The sequence below is a fragment of the Uloborus diversus genome, chromosome 1 (genome assembly GCF_026930045.1).
Source record: "Uloborus diversus isolate 005 chromosome 1, Udiv.v.3.1, whole genome shotgun sequence".
Taxonomy (NCBI): Eukaryota; Metazoa; Arthropoda; class Arachnida; order Araneae; family Uloboridae; genus Uloborus; species Uloborus diversus.
In genome coordinates, this window is record NC_072731.1 from 12,723,750 (window position 1) to 12,751,060 (window position 27,311).

The 27,311-nt window shown below is 33.1% G+C and overlaps 1 protein-coding gene across 1 annotated transcript; it reads left to right on the forward strand.

Moving 5' to 3' along the window:
* Window positions 1-23: 23 nt before the first annotated feature.
* LOC129234425 (cell cycle checkpoint protein RAD1-like) lies at window positions 24-16,384 on the forward strand. The gene is made up of 8 exons (XM_054868424.1): window positions 24-143; window positions 4,158-4,313; window positions 4,405-4,499; window positions 8,059-8,170; window positions 9,805-9,927; window positions 12,814-12,878; window positions 13,673-13,817; window positions 16,250-16,384. The coding sequence occupies exons 1-8, from the start codon at window positions 24-26 to the stop codon at window positions 16,280-16,282; spliced, it is 849 nt and encodes a 282-aa protein (XP_054724399.1). The 3' UTR covers window positions 16,283-16,384.
* Window positions 16,385-27,311: the final 10,927 nt, after the last annotated feature.

A 27,311-nucleotide genomic window follows, 5' to 3' on the forward strand; every position in this document is an offset into this window, starting at 1 on the left:
TTTGTTTATGTTTCGATAGTATGATGACATATTTACATAGTCAGGCATCTGTTAATAACGACGAAAGTCAGTATGTATTAGAAGCTTCTGTTGATAATACACGAAACTTATCCTTGCTTTTAAAAGCAATTCATTTCAGAGACGTAAGTAATACTTCTTTAGTTTCATTCATCATAGGCTGGGTAGTATAATCATCCCAATGCAATTTTCTTTACATTATTCGTTATTTTACGGAACGATAGATCAGATAAAGAATGTATTGAATATACCTAAAGCCATCACCATACTTTTTTGTAGTTATAAACTCTATGGAAAATTAGTCTTGACTTATTTAAAATTTTTCATGTGGTTCAAAAACTTCTTATTCAAGAAAATCCATACAATTAGGAATGTTATGTGCTAAAAATTCTTCTAGGTGCAAATTTTCTTTTCTTTTTTGTCGATTGCTCAGTGGCACAAGTAATAGTCATGTATCTTTTGAGCAAGACCAACACTGTGCAGATAACTCTTGAATATTTTTTGTGAAATAGCGATGAAGTTTTAGTAAACTTCTTTATAGTGTCAGAAGAAAATACAGACGAAATGTTCGTTCAGTATGAAAGTATTATAAAGTAGTGTAATAATGAGATTTACAGACTTATGCAGATTGCTTTTATGCAAATGCAGTGGCAGGCCCGTGTCCAGATTTTCATAAAGGGAGGGGTTTTAATCTTACCTGGGGGGGGGGGGGGCGAATTCAATCCCTCACAACCTGTAGTTTTACTACAAATTATCGATCCCAGTATGTCGTTTATGCACCTGTAAATACTGCTGTACCCCCCTATTCTTCCCCTAGAAGAAGAATTCTGGCTGCTCAAGTGACCAAAGTATTCCTTCATTTTACAGGTTCACTTTTATCAAACCTTGTTTGTTTCTTTTTAATTAAATCTGTTAACTATGCGGTTTATTGCAACAAGTATTAAAAACTCTCCATAAATTCTTTTTACGTAAGAGAATGCATATCAGATTTTATGTTCTGAAATAATGCTTACAACGAGCGTATTGTAGATGCAAATGTCATTACTAAACACAATCACTAATACATCTTCATAGCTGCAACATATGCCAAATTCATCATTACCTCCTTACAATAAGCAATATTAATGCTTTGTATTGGTGGATAATTGAACGGTTCTACCACCACAGTTTTTCCAAACTATTACTTCAGTCGGCAAATCTTTAACAGTTGTAAATTATTGGACATTTGAATGTTATGCAAAATTTTTTAAGTTATAAGAGAAAGAAATGCAAGCGTTTAGGTCCAACTGAGTTGAATTAGATGGAAAAAAATACAGAATTACAGAGTTAAAATTACAGAAGAACTTCAGAGAGAAGGGGGGGGGGGGGGGAACGTTAAACGCAGGCTTTCACATTAAAGTTAATTTAAGTCGATCGTTTTCTTCATTTGACGTACTTTTTTTTTTCAATGAGAGGGGTTTAACCCCTAAAACCCTCCCCTTGGACACGGCTCTGTGCAGTGGTGACTCAAGTCCTTGCAGGGCCCTTGTATACAGCAGTGGCAATAGCCTTGTATTTTTAGAAGTTGCCAGGGGGTCCTGTGTTGTCCCTCAGTTTGTACATGGCTAGTGCTGTCACTGTGCATAAAGTAGGTATTAATAACTCTGTGAGTCTTTTTTTCTTGGCAATCACGACTTTTGTGAAGGAAGGGTCCTTTTTGTGAACCTAAGCAGAATTCTGCCTATGATTAGACCTCTCATTTAAAAAAATTCTAGGGCAGGGGGCAAAGAGTGTTCAATGTGTTTTATAGGGAAAACACAATTGAATAACGTACAAAGATGCCTAATTTCATAGTGTTCTTGGTTTTTCAATTTGGTTTCTCTTTAAACAAAAATTATCATGATTCTGTTCTTAGATCTAAATTTTTCACTATACTTAGCATGTTTGTCACAAAATTATGAGGCTTGCTTTTGCTTTTGTCTCAGCAAATAAACAACTTAGAGACTTCGGGATTTCACTAAAAAAATGATTTGTTTAATCGTAAGGTTCAACTTAACGTTAAAAAACTAAATTCTAAAATAAAATTATTATTTCCGTTAGGATGGAAAACAGTAAATTTCACTTTTTTCTCCATTAAATGATTAAACATAAAACCCATGCTCCAAAATTCATTGCTTTACAACAGTAATATTAATAATAATCATAATGAAAATTTTCATGAAGACTTCTCTAAATCAATTTATATATTATCATTGTTCTTGTATGGTTTTTATCCTCATCTATGCCAATAATAGATAACGCTGCTAAGTAAAGAGACATAGGATCTTTATCACGAGTAACTTGTATGTTGTGAAACATTAATTAGTTTGGGAAATCTTTAATACAGTATACTCTCGATATCTCAAAAACCTTAATGTGACAAAAAATTATTTTTCCCCTTGATTTTTGATGATCATATTTATCTAACATTATTTTACATTCTAATATTCAAAAATTTTAAATCAAAACCTTGTTATATCGAATATTTTTCAAAGTCAAACATATTTTTTTCAAAAAAAAAAACCGCAGTTTATTACTTGAAGCAACTCGAGGAGTGTTTCCAAAAATTATTCACACCCTTCATTATTTCTCTCAGGTGTTAGGAATTATTCAGAGAAGCTTATCTACCGGCATTTTCATTCTAAAGCCGGAGGGTGTCAGAATTCAACTCAAAAGAAGCCCAAAAAACCTACCTAAAACTTTCGCTCCCTTCTGGCGACATTTCGTTGGACCTTTTGACCCTATTTCCACCTCCGTAAAAAGGGGAAATGAACGGAAAATCTCTATAGAGACATGGAATGGTGCAATCCCTGTCCAACTTCTTTTGCTCCAGAGAGCTCAAAATTCGTCTGAAACCGTTCTGCAACTTTGGTAAACCAAATCTTTGATAAGTTTAGTCGTGGTAAATCACTACATTTTGCTGCTTCACTAGAACATTCTTTTTTCTCGATTACTTTTGGCTCATTTCAAAAATTAAAATTTCTGTTATTGTATTAAGACTTTTTTTCAACTTTCATTACATGTTTCCACTTATTTCTAACTGTTGTGATTAATTTTTAGAATGTTATTTTATTATGATTATGACCTTTTATCGCAAAAACTTGATATCTCGAATTTTTTTACCATCCCTTCGACTTCATGATATCGAGAGTATATTATATGTAAATGGTTTTAATTAAATTAGCACACAAATAAATTTCAGAATTACAAAGATTAATTTTAGCACCAATTGCTTAAAATTTTAGGCACATATATAAGTTTTTTTTCTTTTGAGCATTTATATGAAAAAATAAGGTCAAGTTTCATGATGGTAACATTATACTATTTCTAAAATACATTTACATTTCAAAGAATAAAATAACAGATTTTTTTAAAAAAAATACTACACACTTTTCATAATGCACTCAAAGGGACAGAATAACTTTACTGGGTTAGTAACGACAATTTAAGTATTCCTGTAGTTTTCAATTTACTCCAAGAAAATGACACTACAAACGAGGAAAAGTGAGGCTCAAGTCACATAAAGAATTTCTTATTATTATCCAGCTTTCAATCATAAATTTGAATGTTGAAATATGCATATATTTCTTAATGAGAAATTTTGGTTTAAAATGACTTAAGAAGCCGCACTTTTCTTCGTTGGTGTCATTTTCTTGGAAGAATTGAAAACTACTCTAATACTTAAACTGTTGTTTCTGACCCAGCAAAGTTATTTTGTCCTTTTGAGTGCATTATGAAAAGTGCCGAGTATATTTTTAAAAATCTGTTCTTTTTCTTTTTTAGAGGTTATTAGTTTCAATGTTTGGTGACTTGATGATGATTTACAGTGGCATATTCACATATTTGAGGTCATGTCACAATGCATTTTTGACTTTTGCAGTTGCTTTATTAACAGCAACATTTTTTCATGCGTCACTTTAGATCCTTAGGTTTTGGGGTCTTTAAACTCATGGTGTCCCTTTTAGTAGTGACATTTGTATCCTGGTAAATCCATCAATGATGATGTATATGTACCCTTTATATTGAAAAATATAGAATGGTTTTCAAGTGAGCTGATAGTTTTTCTCTTTAAACTTTTGAAGTAATGAAATAGATTACTCATTACCCATGTAATTTTTTAGGTTGCTACTGTATGTGCAACGTCAGATGGCCTTAAAGTGACTGTTGAAGATACAAAATCTGTGCAAGGCAATGTTTACATACAAGCATCATTGTTTCATGAATATGTGATAAAAGAGCAAACTGTGGTTTTTAAAGTTAATTTAAGTGTCTTATTAGTAAGTATTTGGTGCAAGTTTTTTTTACTTATTTTGTTGAAATTTTTTCTCCCTAGTGTATTTGTTAAACATTCATTTTCATTTTTTTTAGGAGTGTTTAAATGTGTTTGGAAATAAGAACAATCCAAATTTTATCACCACTGTAAAAATTTGTTATGGAGGTTATGGATCACCTTTAGTTTTACTGTAAGAATATTACAATCTATTATTTTATATGCTTTTATTTCTATTTTAAAATTATTTCTAAGGTAGTTTTAATCATTGACATTTTTGTTTTCAGATTGCTTTCATTGATATAGCCAGGGTAAAATTTCGGAGGGGGATGTGTTTTATTTTTTTGAGGGTGGGGGGATAAGGCTAATTCTAGCTGTTTTCTGTGGTCTAAAAAGCAGAACTGCGAAATTGGAAGGAAAAAATGGCCGACTCCGACTCCTGGATTTTGAAACTTCCGACTCCAACTCCTACTCCAGTTTATTTATTTATTCATTTATTTATTTTAATTTTCCTCCTCAAGTGAAGGGGGAAAAACACCTAAGCAGAAATTTAAATATTAATTCCTTATTGTGAAATTTTGGCGCTGTATTTTATTGTAAACCTAACATGCATACAAAGTTGGAAATTCCATTTGAAAAGCAAATTTTCCAATAGTTGCGATTTTTAAAGCATGAGATTACTTAAAAATAACTTTTTTTTAATTGAAAAGGATTAATTTGCTTCCCTTTTAATGTTTAACAAATAGATGTTGATCAAATTATTTGTTTTCAATTGAAAGCTGTATCTTGAGAGAGCTTTTTTGCTAGGTCAAAAAACTTTCTTGGGATGGGACGGTCCACCCTGGTGGACATCCCTTTGATGAGTGTCACCCCAAGTTAATTTCAGAGTTTATAAAGAATCTAAATACGTTAACTTAGAAAAATTTCCACAATAAATCTTAAATTATATTTCATCTATCAAATTTCAACTAAAACAGGGCAATAGATTGCAGGGAGAGGCCAGGTATATGCACATCTGGAGCAAATTTTACATGAAATGTGGCAGTATACAGCTTTGTACGATTAGCTTTTACTATACCTATATTTTTTTCTTTGCTCAATTTTTAATTTAAAATGTATTACTTGCTTTAGAATTAACCTTAATATGAAGGTTTTAAGATTAATTGCAATTATTGAGTGTTGTAACCAAAAAATTATATACTTGTTTTGTTTCATACTTTCTAGTGAGCACCAAGCTTATAGAAAATTTTTATCGGATCTTTTGGATTCCTACTTTCGCGCTAAAATTCCTTTGAATTTGCCAAACACCTTCAGAAGTTTTCACCCAAGCTATGGGCCCCAACTTGCTCAAGAGATACATTCTATTTACTATTTTATAACTGAGATCGAAGTAAACTAGTATGTTGTGGCCATCACGAAACTTTCTTCTATATTTTTCCTTTTTCTGATCCCTCCCCATGCTTGACGAGGAAGCAATATTCCTAACAAAAACAAAATTACATATGCAAAAACTTGACGACCATCCCAATGTCTGAATTATTGTAAAAACAAAAAAAAGAGCGAAAATTGAAAGTTACTTTAAAAGCCTTACTTGAATTAATTACAAATATTTTATTTATTAACAAACATAAGATGGCAACAGTTAAAAATTTTAAATCATTGAGATAATATTTCCGATCATTTTCATACAATTAAAATCACGAGAAATATGCAGACGACAATCTATTACGATTTATCTTTCTTATTGTTGCATTAATAAAACTATTTTTATTCGCAAAAAAAAAAAAAAAAAAATCAACCCCTCTTGGAACGATTGGAGTCAAAATTGAACCAAAGCCTGTTTACGTATGGATTCACATATATTCCAAATTTCAACCAGAACGTAGCATTACTTCTTGAGATAGGGCACTCACAATGGAAAAAAAGAACGGGCGATTGCACTACCCCCTTTTTAGCTGTTGACACCAAAATAAAATCAACTCTTATACCCACTAAGGGCTACTTGTCAAAAAATTTTTGTTTGATTCCGTTCGTTATTTCTTGAGATACAGCAGTCACAATTGACGACAAAAAACGTTCTATAACTCAACCCCCGTTTGAGCTATTGACACCAAAATTGAATCAGCACCTGCTCCTGTTAGGGGCAACATATGGACCAAATTTTGTTTGATTCCGCCAGTTACTTCCTGAGGAATAGCAAGCATGCGTAACTCAAAAAACGTCCCATTGCTCCACCCCCCTTGGAGGAATTCGCGCCAAAAACCAATGGGCACAAGTTCACATAGGGGCACATATGTGTACCAAATTTCGTTCAATTTCATGCGGTAGTTTTTGCTGTAGAGCGGCCACAAAAAACTGGCCACACACAGAAGTGACACACATACACACACACAGACAGACAGACATTGTCCAAAAATAGTCGAAATGGACTCAGCACATTTCAAAACCTTCGAATTCGTCAAAATTCGAAATTCGAAAATTTGCACTAATCCAATACTTTCTTCTATATATTAGATATAGAAGAAAGTAAAAATACATTACTATTTTTATTTGAAAGTGACTACTTGAAAATGTTAGACAACAAAACCATTTGAGGACAGTTGCTATTAGTTAAAGAAAGTTATAAAACAAGCAAACTAGAGGGCGGCTACAGAAAGTTTGATAAACAATCAAGCCAGCTTGTTGCCAATGGCAGTTATTTTCTTATTAGTAGACCTTTATACACGTGATCGAACGAACTGGTAGTCAGTTTCTTAAAAAATGCAAGGAGAGTTAGTGAAAATTGACGAAAAAAAGATCAGAGCCGGGAGTCGACATGTTTTCTAACAACTCCGACTCCTTTACCTCTAAATCAATCCGACTCCAACTCCTCAGTTCTGCTAAAAGAGAATTTCTTTGTTTCTGGTGGGGATATATTTCTAAATTCCCTTCTCCCTTGAATATCCCACAGGTTGCTTTGTCTATTCCTTTTTAGATTTCCAGAGTAGCCTGAGGTTTGAAAAGCTTAAAACAATAACCCCTCCTCCTCAGAGACAAATTAAGATATTTTTGGGCCCTAGCCAAAGGCTTTTTGGAGCCCTTTTGCAGTTAAACCTCACAATTTTAGCTATTAGCTAAAACAGTTTTAGCCATTTGGGGGCCCTTGGCCACAGCCTAGTTGGCCTATTCAGTAATCCAAGCCCTGCTCGTTCTGCTTTCTGTGCAAATATTTAACCCGTTAACTATTAACATCTTTCATTTTGATAAATTAAAACTACTGAATCATGTCCCCTCTGATTCTCTTTTGTTCCAAACTATACATATTAAAACTTTTAAGTCTGGTATCATAATCTAAATCTAAAAGTCCCCTTACTAGTCTAGTTACCCTTCTTTGAACCCTTTCAAATAAAGAAATATCAGGTAAGGAGACCAAAACTGAACAGCATGCACCAAATGAGGTCTTACCAAACTTCTATATAAAAAAGGCAGAGGAACCTTCTTAGATTTGTTTGAAATAGATTAGCTGATAAACCCAAGAATTTTGTGGGCTTTGTACCTACACTGCTGCACTGTTGACTAAACTTTGAAGTCCTAATTTATTGAGGCACCCAGATCAATAACATTTTCTGCCTGACTAATGACTGAACCCTGTAAATAATAACTTGTGCTCTTATTTCCATGACCTAAGTATAACCAAGATAGATTGTCAATTGCTTTTATTTCTACCAATATCACTTTACAATATTTGTATATGTTTTGCTCCTTAATGGTAGGTTAGAAGAAAATGGCGCTTTAACAGACTGCAAGTTACAAACAATGGAACCAGATGACATATTAGACTTTGAATTTACTCCTTCCAAAGTTGTAAACAAAGTAATTATGCAGGTATGCATGAAATTTTTAAAAAGGCTTCATATTATTTGTGCTTATGATACATGCTTCTTTATTGAGATTTCAAATAAATTTCAGTTTATGTGTTTTTCAGTCCCTCTTTCCTGTCTATTCATGTAATGGCTTTTTGAGAAACTAATTTTATAAATTAGGTCTCTAAACTGCATACAATCTCATCATGTTATTAGATTTTTAATAATTGCTCTGCTACTTTCTTAACACTAGACAGACTGAAAATTGCCTTACACCTAGAAGGGCTGAAGGGGCCCCTTCCTGATTTTTCAGAGAATTCTTTATATATTTCTACTTGAGTCGACATGCATTTTCTCCAATGATTAAATAAAAACTGAATGCATAATAATTTCAGTAATGTTATCTCTAAACATCAAAATGTAAAGTGGTAGTTTTTCTTTCGAAGAGCGATGCCCACATTTTGACCGGTGAGCAGTCTGCAGTATTTTGCTTTTGGAATTCCATCCAACTGCAAAAGTAAGAAGGTAAAGGTGAAACTATAATGAATAGCACCATTTTGACCTACAACAAGTAGAACAAATGAAAAATTTCCCTTTTTTATTGTATATTACCTAAGAGATCACGGTGGCTCGCCCCATATTTCTAGGTATAAGGTTCAATATTTCTTCCCTGCTATGAGGTTAATAATTACTAAATGATTAAATATGCACTCAAATTTGCTCATATTAGGAAAAGTCGGAAAGTTTCGTTATTTTCAGGTAATTATTTTTCATTTTATTGAACAGTAAACTTCCCCAAGGGGTCATGCAGGTCATCTCTGTCTTTGTAATGTTAAACTATGTTTTTTGAGTACAGAGTGTTCCAAAAGTAAGGATTCATTTCAAAGTAAATGCTAATATATTAATTTATTTTACAGGTATTTGAGGAAATACTGCTCTTAGAAGAAAGAATACACATCGTTTCCTGGAAGCTGGGTGGTAAAACAGGTGAATCTGTACAGATTCGGATCTGTACAGTGGAAATACGGAAAACAGCCGCCAACAAGAGCCAATATCTCGCTACTTGTGAACAAAGTCACACAAACCAGTATCGTCAAAGGTTGTTGGTGATCTAGAACATTTTTCATCTTCCACGCTACTGGTTTGTGTGAATTATGTTCACAGTTAGCTTGATATTGGCTCTTGTTGGTAGCTGTTTTCCAATTTTTATTGGTACAGCTGAAGCACCCCTTCATATGTTTTATACCCCGTTCCCAGGAAGCAATGGTGATTCTTTCTTCTAAGAACAGTATTTCTTCATATACCTACAAAAGAAATCCACACATTTGTGTTTTCTGTTGCGCTATCTGACAGTGGTGAACTCCCCACCACCCCTCCTCTTATATTTTTTCCATTACTATCTTATTGCTGTTGAATATATCCACTTGTTGCGATCGATGGTAAAATCTACCATACCTAACTAAATTTAGCCATTTAATGAACCTTTCCAAATTTAATTTGGACATGCTCCAATTTTTTCATATGAAAAAAAAATTTTGAGTCAGAAGAATACATAAAATATTTGCATACTGACTTATTTTGATGATATTGCTGATTATTCTTGCATGTATCTTTCAGAATATATCATTCAAATTCAGTTTTTTATTGTTTATCTAGTCAGAAATTTTGAAAGAAGCTTGGGCTGATTTAGACATGAATAGTGAATTTTTAGAAATTTTGTTGTCGCCTGAAGAACCTTACTTTCAACTCACTACTAAAGGAACCCTCGCCACCATACATGTAAGTCTTTAATTGAATTATTAATTTCAAAAACTAGTCAGGCGACAAAATTGCTAATTTTTGAAAAACATCAATCACCATATTAAATTATTCAATGATGATTGCAACATTGCTTATTGAAAGAAATATACCTAAATATGTATCCCTTTTAGTTTAAAACGTTTTAATCCCAATAGAAGAATTTGAATACGAAGGTAGAAGTTGCTTTTTCGAAATTTTATATCGTTTGACCAGTTTTTGAAATGAAAGATTCAATTATGATTCGATTCACTATTATTTACAATTGATGCATGCTATACCAAAAAAAGGGACCCATACAATGCTTCTACCCTTTGTCTAAGGTGAATTCCAGCGGTAAGGGAAGGACAGTTTTACAAAAAAATTGATGCATTTCTGTCTGTGAGCGTATCAAAGTACATATTTCTTCAAAAACTGATGCATATACTTTTATACACATCATAGTAAGTTGCTAAAAAACCCAAAGCTGAGAATTTTTTGTTGGTAACTTTTTTTTAAAATCAAATTTAAAAAATGATAACGGAAGGACATTTTTGCGACTTGATTTTCACGCTATCATGTTCTCCCTAAAAGTTCAGCTGAACTATAAAAGGGAAAATTCTATAAAAATTAGAGCACATACAGGAGTGTTCAGTCATTACAATTCCACCTCTAGTTTAAAAAAAAAGAATAATTATTTTAAGCATATAAATTATGTATTTGTTAAGGGTAACGTAAGGACAGTAACGGAAGGACAAGAAGTATAAAAATAAATAACTTGGAAAATTTCAACTTACAAACATTTATTCAGCTAATACAGCAGTCTGAAACAATGATATCTAACGCCTGAGCCATCTGTTACATTTCTGAATTCTTTAAATATTCAATAATTTTATCATAATTCATAGAACATTTTTTCTTTTTTTTCTCAGGGAATGCAAAGATCATTCCCACATTATTATGCATTCTCAAACAAGTTATTTCTATTCCTTCATCTTCTATATGAAGTACCTGTCCAACCTTGCTCTTTGTTAATTTCTTTTCCTTCCATCCAACTAACAAAACTTGTCCAAACGTTAATGAATCCTTTGGCATATTCATGTTTGGTGTTTTTGATTCAGCAGTATCTTTATTTTTAACCTTATTTATAACTGAGAGTCTGTTGACTTTGAAGTGAAATCTTGTTCGATTTGTTGAAGTATTTACTATATTTAATAACATAACTTGTTACAGGATTCAAATAGTGCATATTTTGTGTGTCAGGATGAGGAATGGATCTTTTTGGATCCTTTTTTCTAAATCTTTTTCAAAGTTGATCTGTGAATTTACTGATCTCTTGGCAGTGCGTTTAACGGTTAAATCATTGCTCTCAACAGTCCTTTCCTGTGACTTTTGGCAACAAATCTGAAAGCAGTTTCAATATTGTACTGTGCCAATATAAATTTCAAGTTTTTAAGCACATGTTTCTGCTTGAATTGGCTTGTCATATTACAAATGATGAAAAATGATTTTCACATGCTTAGGAGTTTTTAAGTGTAGTTTTCACAAGAGAGATTTTCATCACATACAATAGAAGAAATAAAATCACGAAACGTTTTTAAAAATAAATTTCATAAAAGTTTTTTTTTTAAACAAAAGCACATAATTTTTGTACAAATATTACTTATATATGTTTTAAATGTGACTACTAACTTTAAACAATAGTTGTTTTATACTAGCATTCTAAAATTTTACCCTGTATCAGCTAAGAGTTAAATGTCCTTCCGTTACTGTATTTCTTTGTCCTTCCGTTACCATTAAAAACTATATAGATTAATTATCCATTAAAATTATAACTATGCCTCCTTGACGAGGAGCATAATTCTGCTTTGCATAAAAAAACATTAGTTTCTATACCTAATAGGTTCTTCGTGAACTAACTGAGATGTAGTATTTTGGTAATGGAAAGACATCATATTGTCACCTTAGTAGTGAACCTATTTCATAGTTGAATAAAAAGAATTTTTAAATTATTTATCAAAAAGTTTAACTAGACATTCAAAAGATAAAAGTTAACCTAAATATTACATGCTGATAACAAGTTTATTGAAATTAGAGTATGTAACAAAAAAAAAAAGAGATTTTTTTTTTTTTGCTTTGTAAAAACACAAAGAGAAAACTTGATTTGCCCTTGATTTTCTGGAAGTCATCAAACTATTTGGGAAAAACAGGTTAAGATTCAAGAAGTTCGTTTATTTCTGAAGAGAATGGTATATTTCAAGTGACAGAATATTAAGTTTTAAAAGTGTCATGTCGCCTTTTTCCTGGAATTCACCCTAATCAATGTTCCAAAAAACTGAAACTGTGTGACAATTAAAGAGTGACCACTGAGTTCATAATTAGTTTGCAACTACAGGTACACCCTTTTGTAAATTAGTAATGGCGACATAGGTATAAATCAACTTTTTTATAATGTAACGTGTAATTGAAAAAAAATTTTTTTTCATTGTCTGCAAAAGATGTATAGAATCATTAAGCATCCAGATGCATTTTTAGTTGATCTAAAAATACAGCCGTGAAGGGAAACTTTTCCTCATTTTAACTAAAAATTACTTCATTCAAATTTTAGCATTGATTGTCCTAATTAAAATACTTGACTACAGCATAGTGTGAGTTTTAATACACGATATGAAAAAGAAAATGTTGCTATAACATTAAATATTTGTATAAAAAAGTCTGTGTATGTATGAATTTTATTTGAAGAGCGATAAAGTATGCAAGAAAAGATTTTTTGCAAGAGATTTCATCTGTTTTAAATGGCTAACTAAATTTAGTTTTCATGTGTTTAAAATTGTATAAGTTTTTCAAATATTGAAGTGGTATATAATGAACTAATGTTTTTAATTTCAGATCAATTTTACAAAAGATTCAGATATGATTGAATCATTCGAATGTACCACCACACTCCGAAACAGGTATGCTTTTCAAGTTTTTCTCCTCCCAACATTTGCTTGTGTACGTATATACTCGCGTTTAAGTCGACGCCCCCCCCCCCCCCGTACTTTTAGGAGGAAAATCGGGAAGAAATCGAAAACCAACGTATAAGTCGAGCCCATACTTTCAGAAAAAATTAGGAATGTTTTGCCGCTAATTTTAACAATAAACATTGTAAAACAGAGGAAAATGAAATGCAATAAACTATTTATGTTAAAAAAACATCCAATTATTATTCTTTTGCACAAAAATGGTTCACTTTTGTGATTGCGATTTTCGTAAAGAATTTGATTTTGTTGTTACAATTTTTGTTACTTGTTGCTTTTATTTTGAATAAAGATCAATAAAATTCTGTGCTGTAGCCATATTATACATTATATTTTAAAAAATGAGCAATGATTCGCGATTATCGGGGAAAATGGCAATGCCTGCAATTTTCGCGTTGTCGGAAATTTGCTGTAATCATTTAGTTTTTATTTCACAGTCAGACCAAATAAAATTATAGCAGAATGTGCAAATATTTACTCCTATAACTTCTACTCAAAAGGATTGGACTAAAATCGGGAAATTGTTCTTGTTTTTGGGTGTTTTTTCCAAGAACTGCTGGGGAAAAATGTTCGGAATTTCTGCCCCTCGTATAAGTCAACCCCCAAACTTTCAACCTCCTTTTTTATGCAAAATTTCTCAAGTATATATGGTATTTTGTTTTTTAATAATGCAAAGCTCTGAGCAAAAGTTTAACTATTAGTATATTGTTGATGCTTTTAAATAATAGGTACCAGATACTTCTCATAAAACGTTCTCTGCGAGCTCTCATACAATCTCAAAAAGTTTCAATACGTACTGATGACAGAGGGTTTTTGTGCATGCAATATATGATAAAAGTGGAAGGTTCTCAATGCTGTTTTGTAGAGTACCTGGTATGTATCAATTTCTTATGACTACTAAGATTAGCAAATAATGTCTAATAGATGCATAATATACCTGCTGTATAAGCTTTCACAATTGAAGTTTATATGTTTAAAATTTTTAGATTTCTAAACTAGCACTTTTAAAATTGCTCATAGTACCATTTTACTGCTAATTTAAGTAATATGGAGCTCTTTGCATGCTACCTTTATTTATGTTTTAAGTATTATACAGTAGTACCTCCTTTAAGGGACACCTCTATTTAAGGGACACTTTTTCTGGTCCCAGTCCCTTTGAATAGGCACCTCGATGTATTTACCTCTCATTAAGGACACTCTATTTAAGGGACAGTCACAGAGAAAAATAACAAAAAAGTAGTATGCATAAATGCATTACAAATATCAAAATTATTGGAATTCAAGTTTTACTTTTTGTCCAAAAACTAGCCGGTAAAAGTTTGTCTTTACATAAATATGCAAATAAGCAAATATGTATTCTAAAATTTTTACTGAGACTAACATTCATGCTTTTCTCTTTCATCAACTTCTTTATATGGGATCACCTCGATAGATAATGTGCCGCCTTGACAAGCTTGCTATAGAAAACTTGAAATGTGATTACATCGTCTTTTGCATTTCAAAATACATGATAAAAAAAAAAAACGTAATGGATTAATTAAAAATGGCAATTAATGAAAATCAGTTACAATACTTTGTTGCAACAAAATGTTTGATAGAATTTTAATTTTTTTTCCCAGTTTGAGTAATTCAGAATTTTATTCAACTTATATGATACATTTTCAGTATTTAATCTTAAATGCTATTAGTTTGCGTTCATAATGAAATTATTGTGAGTTAAGTACACAGCATGCATGAATTCATCTACCTCCGAAGAAGGGACACCTCTATTTAAGGGACAAGTTGTCTGGCCCCCTTAGTGTCCCTTATTGAGAGGTTCTACTGTAGTAAAGATTTCATAATGTTGTGCTTAAACTCAAAATTTTGCAAATTTTTCTGAGTCCTGTACTTTTGTGTAAAATCATGAATTGTCATCCACCGCAGGTGAAAATTGATGATTTTAATGCTTGATGACTTTTTGGCGAGCAAATGGCACAGGGGCAGGCCCCCCTAGTTTATTATAACTTTTTGATGCATAATCTAATTGTATGCTCTCAATTTTATCAATGTATTTTTGTGTAAAATGGAATGATTTTAAAACGGCCCAAAGCTTGATAGGTTAATTTATGTTTTACTTCATACGACTTTTGTTCTTGCAAAAGTTGAAACTTTCCACTGTAGTAAAAAAAAAAATAGTAGTGTCTTTCAGTCAAGCTTGGAAATGAATCATTGAAAATTTCTTAACATTTCCCATGCTTCAAGAGCAGATATTCAAAAATATAGAAATTATTTTAGAAACAAATGTCAGTTAAATTGATTGAATAAATATTAGCCCATCGACTGTTCGGAGGCGCCATTTGAAGCCTGTTGGCCGATTAAGAAACAGCTTCTGATGAAGAAAAAGCAATACTTTTGGGAGTCAAAATAGAAGAATTGGACTGCTGAATACTGGAGGAAATTACTATTTAGCAACAAAAGTAATTTCACTGTCCAAGACCAAAGAACTCAACAAGTGCAGAGATCTCCACGTGAAAGAACATGAACCAATTTGTAAAACGCTCTCAAAAGAATATGTTTTGGTTATGATGGGGTTGGTTCTTTGCAGCCTGTTTAGGGTATGATGCGTTCTGGGCAATATATTACCATTCTGAAAAAAAGGTTTTACCAGAGTTGAAAAAAAAAACCCAAATGGAACAGTTATTTTCCAGCAGGATTTAGATTGCTTCCAGTCTTCCAAAATGATCTAGAAATTCATGCCTGAGAACCATATTGAGACATTGGAATGGTCTAAGAACTTGCCTGATATCAAGCCAATTGAAAATCCTTGGGATATATGCAAGAATCGTCGATTGCATACAAACTGTTCAACTATGGAGAAGCCAAAAACTGCTCTAATTCATGTTTGGGACAAGGACCAAAAAATTTTAAATGATTGTAAAAAAGGGTGGATTCCATGTCAAATCATGTCCAAATGTTAGTAAGAATTCCTGGACATCATATTATGCACTAAAAACTTTTGATTTTATATAAATTTAAACAAAATACTATTTCTTCTTAGTTTTATCAATTTTTCGAGTTCGTTTCAATTAATTTGCACAAGGGTGTGTTTAGATGAGTGAAGTAAGTTTAGTAAGTCTGTTAAATTTTTTTAATTGATAGATTTACTCAAAATTCTGAACTTTACTTATGCTCTAAGCAGTTATGATTAAATTTTCTATTGATATTAACAAATATTATTTGACCTTTGAACTTTTTCTTATTTCATATACTTTTATATTTTAATCTAATCCTACTAAATATAGTTGTAATTTTCTTTTTATATGTAGTGTTCCCCAAGTATTTCAGAAGAGGACACTTAGTGTTATAGAGTATCTCTTTTGCAATTTTGTTGATGTATCGTGTTAATCAATCATGTAAATATGTATTTTTGAAGCAATGTGTATATAAAATTATTACTTCTGTCTTTTTTATACACCATTTCTTGGAATGTGATTTAACTATTCTATGAGATTAAAAAGGTGTGCTTTAATCTTTACTGTGGCTTATTATAATGGGAGAAAGCTGTGCCTATTGGATCATTAAATTAACGTAAAGCAAAGGTAAAACTTTTCTGAACTTAGCTTCAGAATTTCTGTATTTTTTATTTATTTATTTTTTTACTGATTAATTCCGGAATTCCATTAACAGAACATTGATTTACATTATGATATAGTTTAAAACTTTAAATCATGCACTATACGCCATGGTCCCTGGTGCCTACCACTACATGTAATTTTACCAATTATATACGGCATGCTCTGTTTTTTAACACGCTTTTATTAGCTTCACATGTATGTATGTATGTATTTATCTTGTAACGGAATCTTGCAGCTCAAATTTCCCCCACTTCCTGCTATCGAATTCTTTTGAAATTTGTCACGCGACCTCAGACCCAATGACAATGAAATATTCTATAATCAAATTAATGAATTAACTGTTTTATTTGTTAGTTTCCTCCAATTTCAATCAATATTTTGGCATAAGTCCAACAATGTGAAAAAGGAAAAATCGAAAAAGATACATTAAAAAATGCTCGCAAAAATTATTTAAAATAATCTACAAAAATCTTTAATTTTTCTGCATCAGACAAAATTTGCTCCAATGTTCCAAGGTAATTAGAACATGAAATATAATTGTTTTTAACTAATTTCATGCCAAAATTTCTGTGAGCCTTCAATTGGAGATTCATTGCTGATTAGACCATTGTTGAACAAAACTTTTATTCAAATGTATCTCAAATTTTCAAAGTAATGTAGATATGATTTCCGCACACATACATTGATGACTGAGATGGATTAGTGGATTAGACAGTTACTCCACAGGCAATTTATCAGTGAAGTTGAATGTTTTTAGAGCTCGGTTATTACACTTTGAAGAATACTGTTACTCTTTTTGGAGTTCGAGAGACCACGTTTCGAATGCCACCTGAGACCTTTAGTCGCTTTTTTTGGGCAAATTTCATGAGTATAAAAGATTTTGAACAATGTTGAAATGAATATTTTTTCGTAAAACAAGTTAAACTAAAAAGAAGAAAATAAAATAATAGTTTAACGCTTTCGTAGCAAAATGAACTAAAAAGTGAAAATTAATCTTTGGAGGATAGTAGTTGACCAATCACTTAATTTTAATGTAATACAAAAAAGCGTGGGGGGCTTCTTATCAGTTGTCTTGAATTTCTCTCATTTGTTGTCCATGCAAAAATGTAAATAGACAGCACCCCACAGTTTTCTGTATTACATTAAAATTAAGTGATTGGTCAACTATTATCATCCAAAGATTATTTTTCACTTTTTAGTTCATTTTGCTACGAAAGCGTGTTTTTTAGTTTTTCAAACTATTATTTTTTCTCTTTTATCCAGTCCAGAAGACAAGCGTCTGATCTAGCACCTTCAGAGGTAACTTTAAATCATGCAGCAGAGTAATACAAGAGTAAATAGTACTTACCCATTTTTCTTGCACAGGTAATAAACTCACCAAGCAGGATACAACTGACAACAAGCAGAATATTTTCACTGGTAACCTTACTTAGATTTTTTTTTTTTAATTAACATTTTTTTCGTGGGTGAACTGTATGTGATTGTTAATGAGGTTTTGCATGGCAAGATTTCCACAGACAAGATCAACAAGCACAGAGTAATCTATTCCTAATTCAACATAGTGCAAGCTGGCCTAATTTATGTGGTATGTAAACAAGCATAAATAAAGCACTCAGATCGCTAATATTGAGTATGTGTTTTTTTTTAATAGAAGAAAAGATGTATAATCTATATATATAAAAATGAATGTTTGTATGTATGTCATCCATGAACTCAAAAACTACCCGGCAGATTTGGCTGAAACTTTCACCGTTTGTTATTTTTGGTACTGGGAATGTTTTTAGACCAGTTCGAAAAAAATCCAATCGATAGTTCCTTTTTTATTCCAATTTAAGTCACAATCCATTGGATAAATACAAATAAAATTATCGGCTGCAGAAATTAATTCGCGTGAAAGATCTCATTGATAAGGAACGAAGTTAGCTGTTGCCATTTTTCTTGAGTTTGAACAAATAAATTCTTTCTTTATTGTTTTATGGCTTTTCATGCAACGGGGGATTTTCTATTTGATATTTTTAGCGATTGATTGATCTTGCAAACTGCGTAAGTACAAAATTTGAGTATAGTCACGGCTTCACTTGATACCTGGACCGATTATTATGAAAATGGCTATATATATGTATTTTTCCACGGAGAAGGTGCATAATATGCTCATTGAAGCCACTCGCCACCAGGTGGCACTGCAGAGTAGCAACTTCTGCCCTGTTCAACCGATTGTCATGAAAATCAGTATAATGATGTATTTTTTTGTTGGCGTAGCAATGGGCGTCGGGTACGGCTAGTACTGAATAAAACTTAAGAATAAAATAAGATGAATGGGAGAGAAGGGGCACCAAGAAACCAAGTTAAAACATGCTTCTTTACTGCAACATAAGACACTATATTTTAGTTTTACATATTGACTACTTCACAGTTCAAATGTTCTAACATTATATAAGTATTAAAATTTGATTTTTAAACCCACATTTATTGATTTTTTGCTTCTAAGTTAGCAAATTTGAAAAATATTCAATTGTTCTGATTTGGATATTTTCGTTTCATCACTGTGCATAGCGCATTAGAGCTATCGTGCTCAAATTTAAAGACAAAATATTTCAATTCTTTTAAAAAATAAATTTGCAGTAAAATGCATTTGAAATGCTTGAAGAATTGATTTTTTGAACTCAGAAACGTGGAATAAAATGGACCTGTAAGTAGGTAAATGGTTAGCTCTGTTTTACATATAAATAAGTAAAAAAAGTAAACTGCTTAAGTTTCAAGTATTTTTCTTTATTTAAATTTTGTATAAAGGTGATTGCTGACTTCATAGCTGAATTTTCTGAAAGAATACATTTCCGTTGTCTTTAATACTTCAGAAGAATTTTCCATAAGAATGCACTTTAACAATGCTTTAACAGTGAGGCAACAAAACTTCATTTCATACAAAAAGTACTTTGCGTTTCTTGTGAATTTTAGATACAGTCTCCTTTTCAATGTAATATTGCCTGTACAGGAGAACGCTGAAAACCGATATAACTGGAAAGAGCATCACTAAACAAATGTTCATCAGCATGACAGGCCAGTCGAATTGCCACAAATAGTAGAAGTTGTTGAGGCAAAGCGATGTTCCGTTGACAGTTGCTTGTGTCATATTTTTATGTTGATTAAGTTCTCCTGAAATATTGGGGGGGAAAAACTTATTGAGAAGCTAATGGCAAAATGGTATTAAATGTGCTGTAAGTAAATTTTAGAGAAAATTAATTAGATTAGTAATACTATGAGATCTAAGTGTTTTCAGAAAATTCTGGAGAAACTGAGAGTTTTACTAATCTATCTAACTGATTAATTAGCGGAGATTTAAAAAAAAAATCTTACTGTTATACCCAGAGGTACGATGAGATTTTTTCTTCCTAATGTTTAACCATCTCCTCCTAAACTCTTGGGTGTGAGGACGTGGGGAAAAAATCCGTAATCTTACTTGTATAATGCTCTGGTAGATAAACTTGAGACAAAAGAGAAATGGGTATGAAAATGAAAACTGCGTGGGGTCACAGACTAAGCAGCAAACGGTATTAGTAAAGCATTTTCAACATGATTTTATACAAAAAGATTCTTAGAACGTATACAGAAATCACTAAAACGGGTTCATTCCATACGAGGTGCATATTGCTCAAATGTTCGTCTTTACAAAGAAAACAAAACTCTTACAGCAAACAAACACAAAAAGCTAATGTGTAATGCAAAGCAAACCAGGGCACAGCCAGCTCTGAAACAGCTGATGCAGCAAGTTATCTGTCTAGTGGTGGCACTAGGAAATTCCCGACAGGGGGACACAGACAAATTATACTTTACAGGATTAATAATCTCCCTTTCCCAAATTTCTATAATAATAAAGCAATCTTGCGTAAATCTTGCGTCTAACACCATGAATATCAATTTTGTATTTGTAGCCTACTTCCCCATAAAAATTAAAAGTAAAAATAATAATTTAAACTAAATAAAATGATAAAAATGTACATATGGAAGCTCTATTTCCAGTAAGAATATCAGAGGTACACAAAGCTAAATCATGTTTAAAAAATCAAGTTAAAAATGAAAAACATGAAACTAGGCTTTTGCAAAGAAAAGATCGCGAGTTCAAAAGAATATGGGAATTATTGAGGATTTGATGAGAAATCTAAATATGACGGAGAACCTGGAGAAATGTGTGCTGTACAGAACCAATATTTAGGGACCAGCAAATAGCTGAAATTGCTTGTGTTTATTCTATGGCTAAGGTTGTTTCAGCCAAAGGCTGAAGTTATACAGTTTGAATTCAGAGGGCCCCCAAAAAAAGTATTTGGCCTATGGCCTTTCGATATCTTAATCGGCCTTTTGTAACATTTCCGTTTCCCCCCCCCCCTTTAAGCATTTAAAAGTACTGTTGTCACTTAACATCACAATCTCTTACTCTCTAAATACACTATATGACCGAAAGTATTGGGACACTTTCAAAAATTAGCGTTTTTACGGATTTCTCGAGAAATAAAAGACCAATTGCTCTGTAATTTTTTTCACATAAAAGGTATACATCAGCCTCCATTTTCCAACAAAAATTAAGTCTGCTTTTCATTTAGGGGACGAACAACAAATTGAGAAAACAAAAAAAGGTTTTTGATCATTTTTCATTGTAAACAGCTGGGAATAAGGTCTAAATTTCAGATATTAGTTTAAAACCTATCTAGAATTTATTTTTATATTTTCGTGAAACTATCTCTTGTACCCACGGAGATATAAGCATTTCTTTCAAACCTCACTGTCCCATTTGTTTTAAACTGACTCCACAAATTCGAAACCATGCTTCGAACTACACCCAATTCCCTAGCAACCTGAGCTTAGGACCGTCCTGCCTCAAGTCTACCCATAATTCTCCACCTCAAACCTTCGTCTAAACGATGGTGTTCACTCATTTCACCCCAAAACCAACAAAAAACAATAAGATTATTCAAGAAACACAATACAAATCGCTACTGTATGGTGTGGAGTGTTATGAGCTGAGCAGCTGGCCGCAGACTTATACCTGCTACTGCCTTAGCAACGCCGACAAGAATACATAAACTCATTTGAGCGACACCAGCACCATAGTGCCATAATATGGCAACCAGCTGTCCAGGTTTTATGGATATTTTTTGAGAAATGTGTGAAAATACTTTCCATCTCTTAATTTTGTCCACCAGTGTATGTATAGAAGTTCTACATCACAGGGAAGAATGTCATCATAAGCCATAAGGATAATTTTTTTTCAAAACTAAAATAGCAATTTAAATCTCTAGCAAAGTACATGAAGGTCGAAATCAAGATAACAGTAAGACTACTTTGTCCAATTGACATCCTCCCTAGGTTTCCCTAAAAAGGTTTTGTGCAGCGCTGGAAGGGCTGAATGACCATGATCTCCTTCTATTTTTTATTAAGACCATTTTAACCCTCTTATTATGCTACTCACTAGGAGTGTTCATAACAAATTATTACTTGTACGTTTAAGAGCTGGAAAGTAATTTGATCACAATACCTGATAAGTTAAAGTCTATTCCCTTTGGAAAAGTTTAAATATTGTGTTTTTTTTTTCATTTATTAGGTCAAATTTGTTTTAATGTGTCGAAGCTCTCGGAGGGGGTGTTTTGATAGACCGCCATGCTCCTCCACGTAACCTTCCATTAACTCGATTCCTTCAGTTACTTCTGCTTCAAATTCAGACGGAAGAAGAGAGGGTGAAAACATAAGCCGTACTAAAAAAGGACCTTATTTTGCAGAGGCGACAAAAACATAGCCTTGGAAAAAGAAGAACCGAGGGTAGGATTTAGCAAAGTGTCAACTTTTGTACTAACGTGTTTTCCTTCGGGCGGTCGAAACGTCCTTGATAATTTATGCTTTAATTATAATCTCCACTAATAATTATAGTGGTAGAAAAACGGAAACTGCTTAAACATGATGTCTGAAAAATTACGAATCTATCGATACTTGGTTCGATGCTCAGTTTTATGTTGTTCACCAGGAGTAATGATGATATAGATAGATAGATACATAGGTACCGCAACTTTTAATAATATTAGATAAAATGAAATAAAATAAAAGAACAATAAAATTAAAAAAAAAATCTAGAACAATGTAAGATCTCGCCTAAATATTTGTAACAAAATGACTCTACTTTTACATAAAAAATATTTTTATACCAATGAATTTCGATATTTACCCATCTTGATCTCTTTTGTGGTGTGCGAAGCAGTAGAATTCGCGACACCTCTCATAGCAGGATGAACGATGTTTGCATCAAACGGATTCCTCGTGCGTCTCTGCTTCTGCTTGCTCTTCTGATTATCTGTGGGCAATGTTTTTTGAAGTGGTGGCGGCGGTGCATCCGTTCCGGGAGGGTTAAACCTTCTTCCTCGCTCATTTCTGTCAAGTAATGAATCCCAGAAATCATCATGGAACATAAATTCAGGCGGTGGAGGCAGAGGAAAAAAATATCGCCTCAGCAAAGGTTTTTCCTTCTCATTCACGGACGCAGCTGGAAGGTGAGAAAATGATGCTTTTAAAACAGTTCTTGGTGTGTTGCTTATTTAATTTTGGACTTTTATTTTTTTTACCATTAGTAAGTCCCTTGCTTTTAAGTTGCAACCGACATTCATTTTTCATCCTTCGATTCCTTTTTACAAAAACTTGCAAAAAGGGTGATGTGCCAGTAATTGAGCACTCGAACAGAAAAATGTAGAAAACGAGAATAAATGTGTACATGGTCTTTATTTGATTGCTAGAACAAATTTTTAGCCTCACATAAAATGCTCTGTCATGATTTATCGACTTATCTAAAGTTTAGATTGGACGTTAGGGCGTAACACGAACCCTTTGTCCTGCATGTGACACTTCATGTATTTCATTAAAAAGTAATAATTTTAAAGCAGTGGTGGATCCAGCCGATTGTTTAGAGAGGGGCATCTGAAATTTTTGAATAAACGACGAACTCCCCAGAAATTTTATTAAAATGAAGTTTTAAAAACTCAATTTTCGGGGTATCGAGACATTAGGTGAAGGGGTGAATTTTGAAATCTCCCTCAAAATTGTTTCAAAATTTAAATTTCCGAGTAATTTTTGAAAATTAGGAAACTAAAAACGCATTTTGTCTATTTTTGATGATGTACGGAGAAAGGTCAGGGCGCTGGCCCAAAAATACTTTTTGAAAATAAAGCTTAGAAACCAAAATATTCTGTCATTATTCATTGAGAATTTACAAGAGGAGGGGTGGTCTTCTCTAGCTCTTCAGCTGTCCTGCCTATAAATGCACCTTTAGGTAATGTTTGCTTACATTAAAGAAAGTGTGAAGGTGCTTAGAATCCTTCCCTCCTGGAAATATTTTGCCTTTGGGGCTCTAAAAATTCGATTTTTAACTATATTTATACATATTTTAGAAAGAGATGGAAGATTCGTTAGCTCCTCCAAAAACCTCCTTTTAAAGCTATCATCACGATATAAACTAGGGAGGGAGGGGGTTCTATCAAAAATCGTTCGTAATTGAAGTCCCAAAAAATTTCATTTAAGTTGCTTTAAAGCAAGTTAAGTAATAAGGGCTGGATAAGCTAGTTTCCGTTAACATTTTTCTCCAAATAAAAGACTTAAAATGCAATTTTTTACTACATATCAAGTCATTTGTGAAAGGGCATGGGAAAAGTGGGTTCTCCCCCTAGTTTCGAAATTAAAGCCATAAAAACGAAAATTTAGGCTCTCTTTGGTCTTGTGAACAATAGGTATACTCCGAGAACAGCAGCATTTAGAGATCGTCTAAGTGTCTGTAGTTGGAATCAAGAAATGATGTAAAAGACGGAGGAAAATTTTGGACGGAGAAAAAGTTTTGTTTTGAGGAAAGGGATATAATTTATCTCCCAACTAAGGCCTATACTTCTTTGCAGTAAAACACATGTGTTAAATTCTGTTGTCTTCTCATAATATTTTTTTCTTTTTTTTCTTAAATTCCTACAATCACAAGACTTTGGGAGGGGCCATGGCCCCCATGCCCCCCCCCTCTGGATCTAGATTGGTAATTGCCAAAAAAGGGGGGGGGGGGGAGGGATTTAATTGAGAGTAAAGGACACAAAACTTATATAATTTTAAGAGTTTAGCCGAATTAAACTCATAAACGAAGTTTTAAATTTCGAAGTTTTAAATAGGGATATAATTTATCTCCCAACTAAGGCCTATACTTCTTTGCAGTAAAACACATGTGTTAAATTACAAATAGAAATACAAATGTGACGACCAGCAACAGGCTCTGGGCCCAGCTAGGCTGGTCCTAGTCAATTAATTAGTCTCCAATGAAGATCAATGGCCCTCTTAAAGCTATCCACTCCCTTGCTCATTACCGCCTCTTCCGGTAAGCTATTCCAAGTGCCCACAACCCTGCTAAAGTAGTAGTTTTTCCTGATTTCCAAGTTAGCCTGAGATTTAAATAGCTTAAAACAATGACCCCTTGTCCTGCTTTCCCCGCAAAAATTTAATCCATTTACATCTTTCATTTTGATAAATTTAAATAACTGAATCATGTCCCCTCTGACTCTCCTTTGCTCCAGGCTATACATGTTAAGCCTATTAAGTCTGGTATCATAATCTAAATCTGAGAGTCCCCTTACTAATTTAGTTACCCTTCTTTGAACCCTTTCCAATACGAAAATATCTTTCTTCAGATAAGGCGACCAAAACTGAACAGCATACTCCAAATGAGGTCTTACTAAACTCCTATATAAAGGCAGAAGAACTTTCTTAGATTTGTTTGAAATAGATCTCTTGATGACCCCAAGCATTTTGTTGGCTTTGTTACTAGCAATACTGCACTGTTGACTAAACTTGAAGTCCTGATTTATAAAGACACCCAGATCCATAACATTTTCTGCCTGATTTATGACTGAACCCTGTAAATGATATCTCATACGCTAATTTCCATGACCTAAGTGTAGCACTTGACATTTCCCTACATGCCATACCCCATTTATCTGCCCACTTAGTAATATGATCTAAATCCTCTTGCAGCTGTTTTACTTGTTCTTCATTTTCGACAATCCCCATAACTTTTACATCGTCAGCAAAACAATTCATGCTTCCAGAAATATTTTCATTGATGTCATTCATAAATATAATAAACAAAAGAGGCCCTAAAACTGATCCCTGAGGAACCCCACTTAAAACATCACTCCAATTAGAATGATTTCCTCTCACAACTACTCTTTGCTTCCTACCAGTAAGCCAATTTCTAACCCAAAGTAAAGTTTTTCCTCCTATTCCAATGTCAGCTAACTTGCTGAGAAGAGCAACATGCGGTACCTTGTCAAAAGCTTTTTGAAAGTCAATATAAACAACATCCACACATTTTTTGTTATCTAAAGCTGAGGTAACCTTGTCGTAGAAATGCAATAAATTAGTAGTACAGGATTTACCTTTCCTGAAACCATACTGCAAACTAGTCAACAGACTATTAGTCTCTAAGAACATCATGATCTTAATTTTGATCAAAGTTTCGAAAGTCTTACAAATCACCGAAGTCAAACTTACAGGTCTATAATTCCCAGCAAGACCTTTAGACCCCTTCTTGAAGAGTGGCGTTATGTTAGCCAGCTTCCAGTCCTCTGGCACCGTCCCCGAGTTATAAGAAGCATTGAAAATATTCAAAATAACATCCACTAATTCCTCTGCACATTCAACTAAAATTTTTGGATAAATATTATCTGGTCCCGGAGCTTTAGTTGCTTTAATCTTTTTCAAATGAAATAAAACCTCCTCCCTGGAAAATACAAAATCCTCAAGCTGTATAATAGCTTGTGTCTTGTTAGTGTCAACTGTTGAGATACAGTTATCGTTAAACACACTGGAAAAAAAGTTATTCAGAACATTTGCAATATCCCTATCGTTTTGGATTAAATTTCCATACTCATCAACCAAAGGCCCAACTTGACTGTTTCGAGCTTTCCCAGAATTAGCGTAAGCAAAAAACCTCTTAAGGTTCCCATCAATGTCATCTGCCAGCCTTTGCTCCAATTCCCTTTTCTGAATCCGTACCAAATACTTAAAATTTCGCCTTGCCTTACCATACTGGAGCCTCTCCGCACTCTGACCAGTTTCTTTAAACTTACGAAAAGTGGCTTGCTTATAATTAAGAGCTTCTTTAGTCTCCCTGGAGAACCACATGGGCCAAATTTTGGTATTAACACCTTTTCTCCTAAATGGAACATAGTCCCCAACGGTTTTAGCAAGTTTGTCCTTAAATTCCGTCCACTGCTGATCTACGTCGCTATTTTCCAACCCTGACGAAAAAACCTCTTTCAAGCTCTGCCTAAGTGCAACAAAATCAGTGAAAATCAGTGAAATTCTGTTGTCTTCTCATAATATTTTTTTCTTTTTTTTCTTAAATTCCTACAATCACAAGACTTTGGGAGGGGCCATGGCCCCCATGCCCCCCCCCTCTAGATCCGCCCCTGTTTTAAAGGGTAACGACGAAATCTTTTGCGTAAGAAATCAGATATAGGGGAAGGTGACCCAAAGCGGTTAGGCCTTCGTATGGCCCCCATGGTTGGTTGGTTGTATTGATTTTACTGCACAAGAACCTTAATAGGCTATTCTGCGTCAAACAATTGTCGATAAATAGAAAAATTGCCAAAAAAAGGGGGGGAGGGATTTAATTGAGAGTAAAGGACACAAAACTTATATAATTTTAAGAGTTTAGCCGAATTAAACTCATAAACGAAGTTTTAAATTT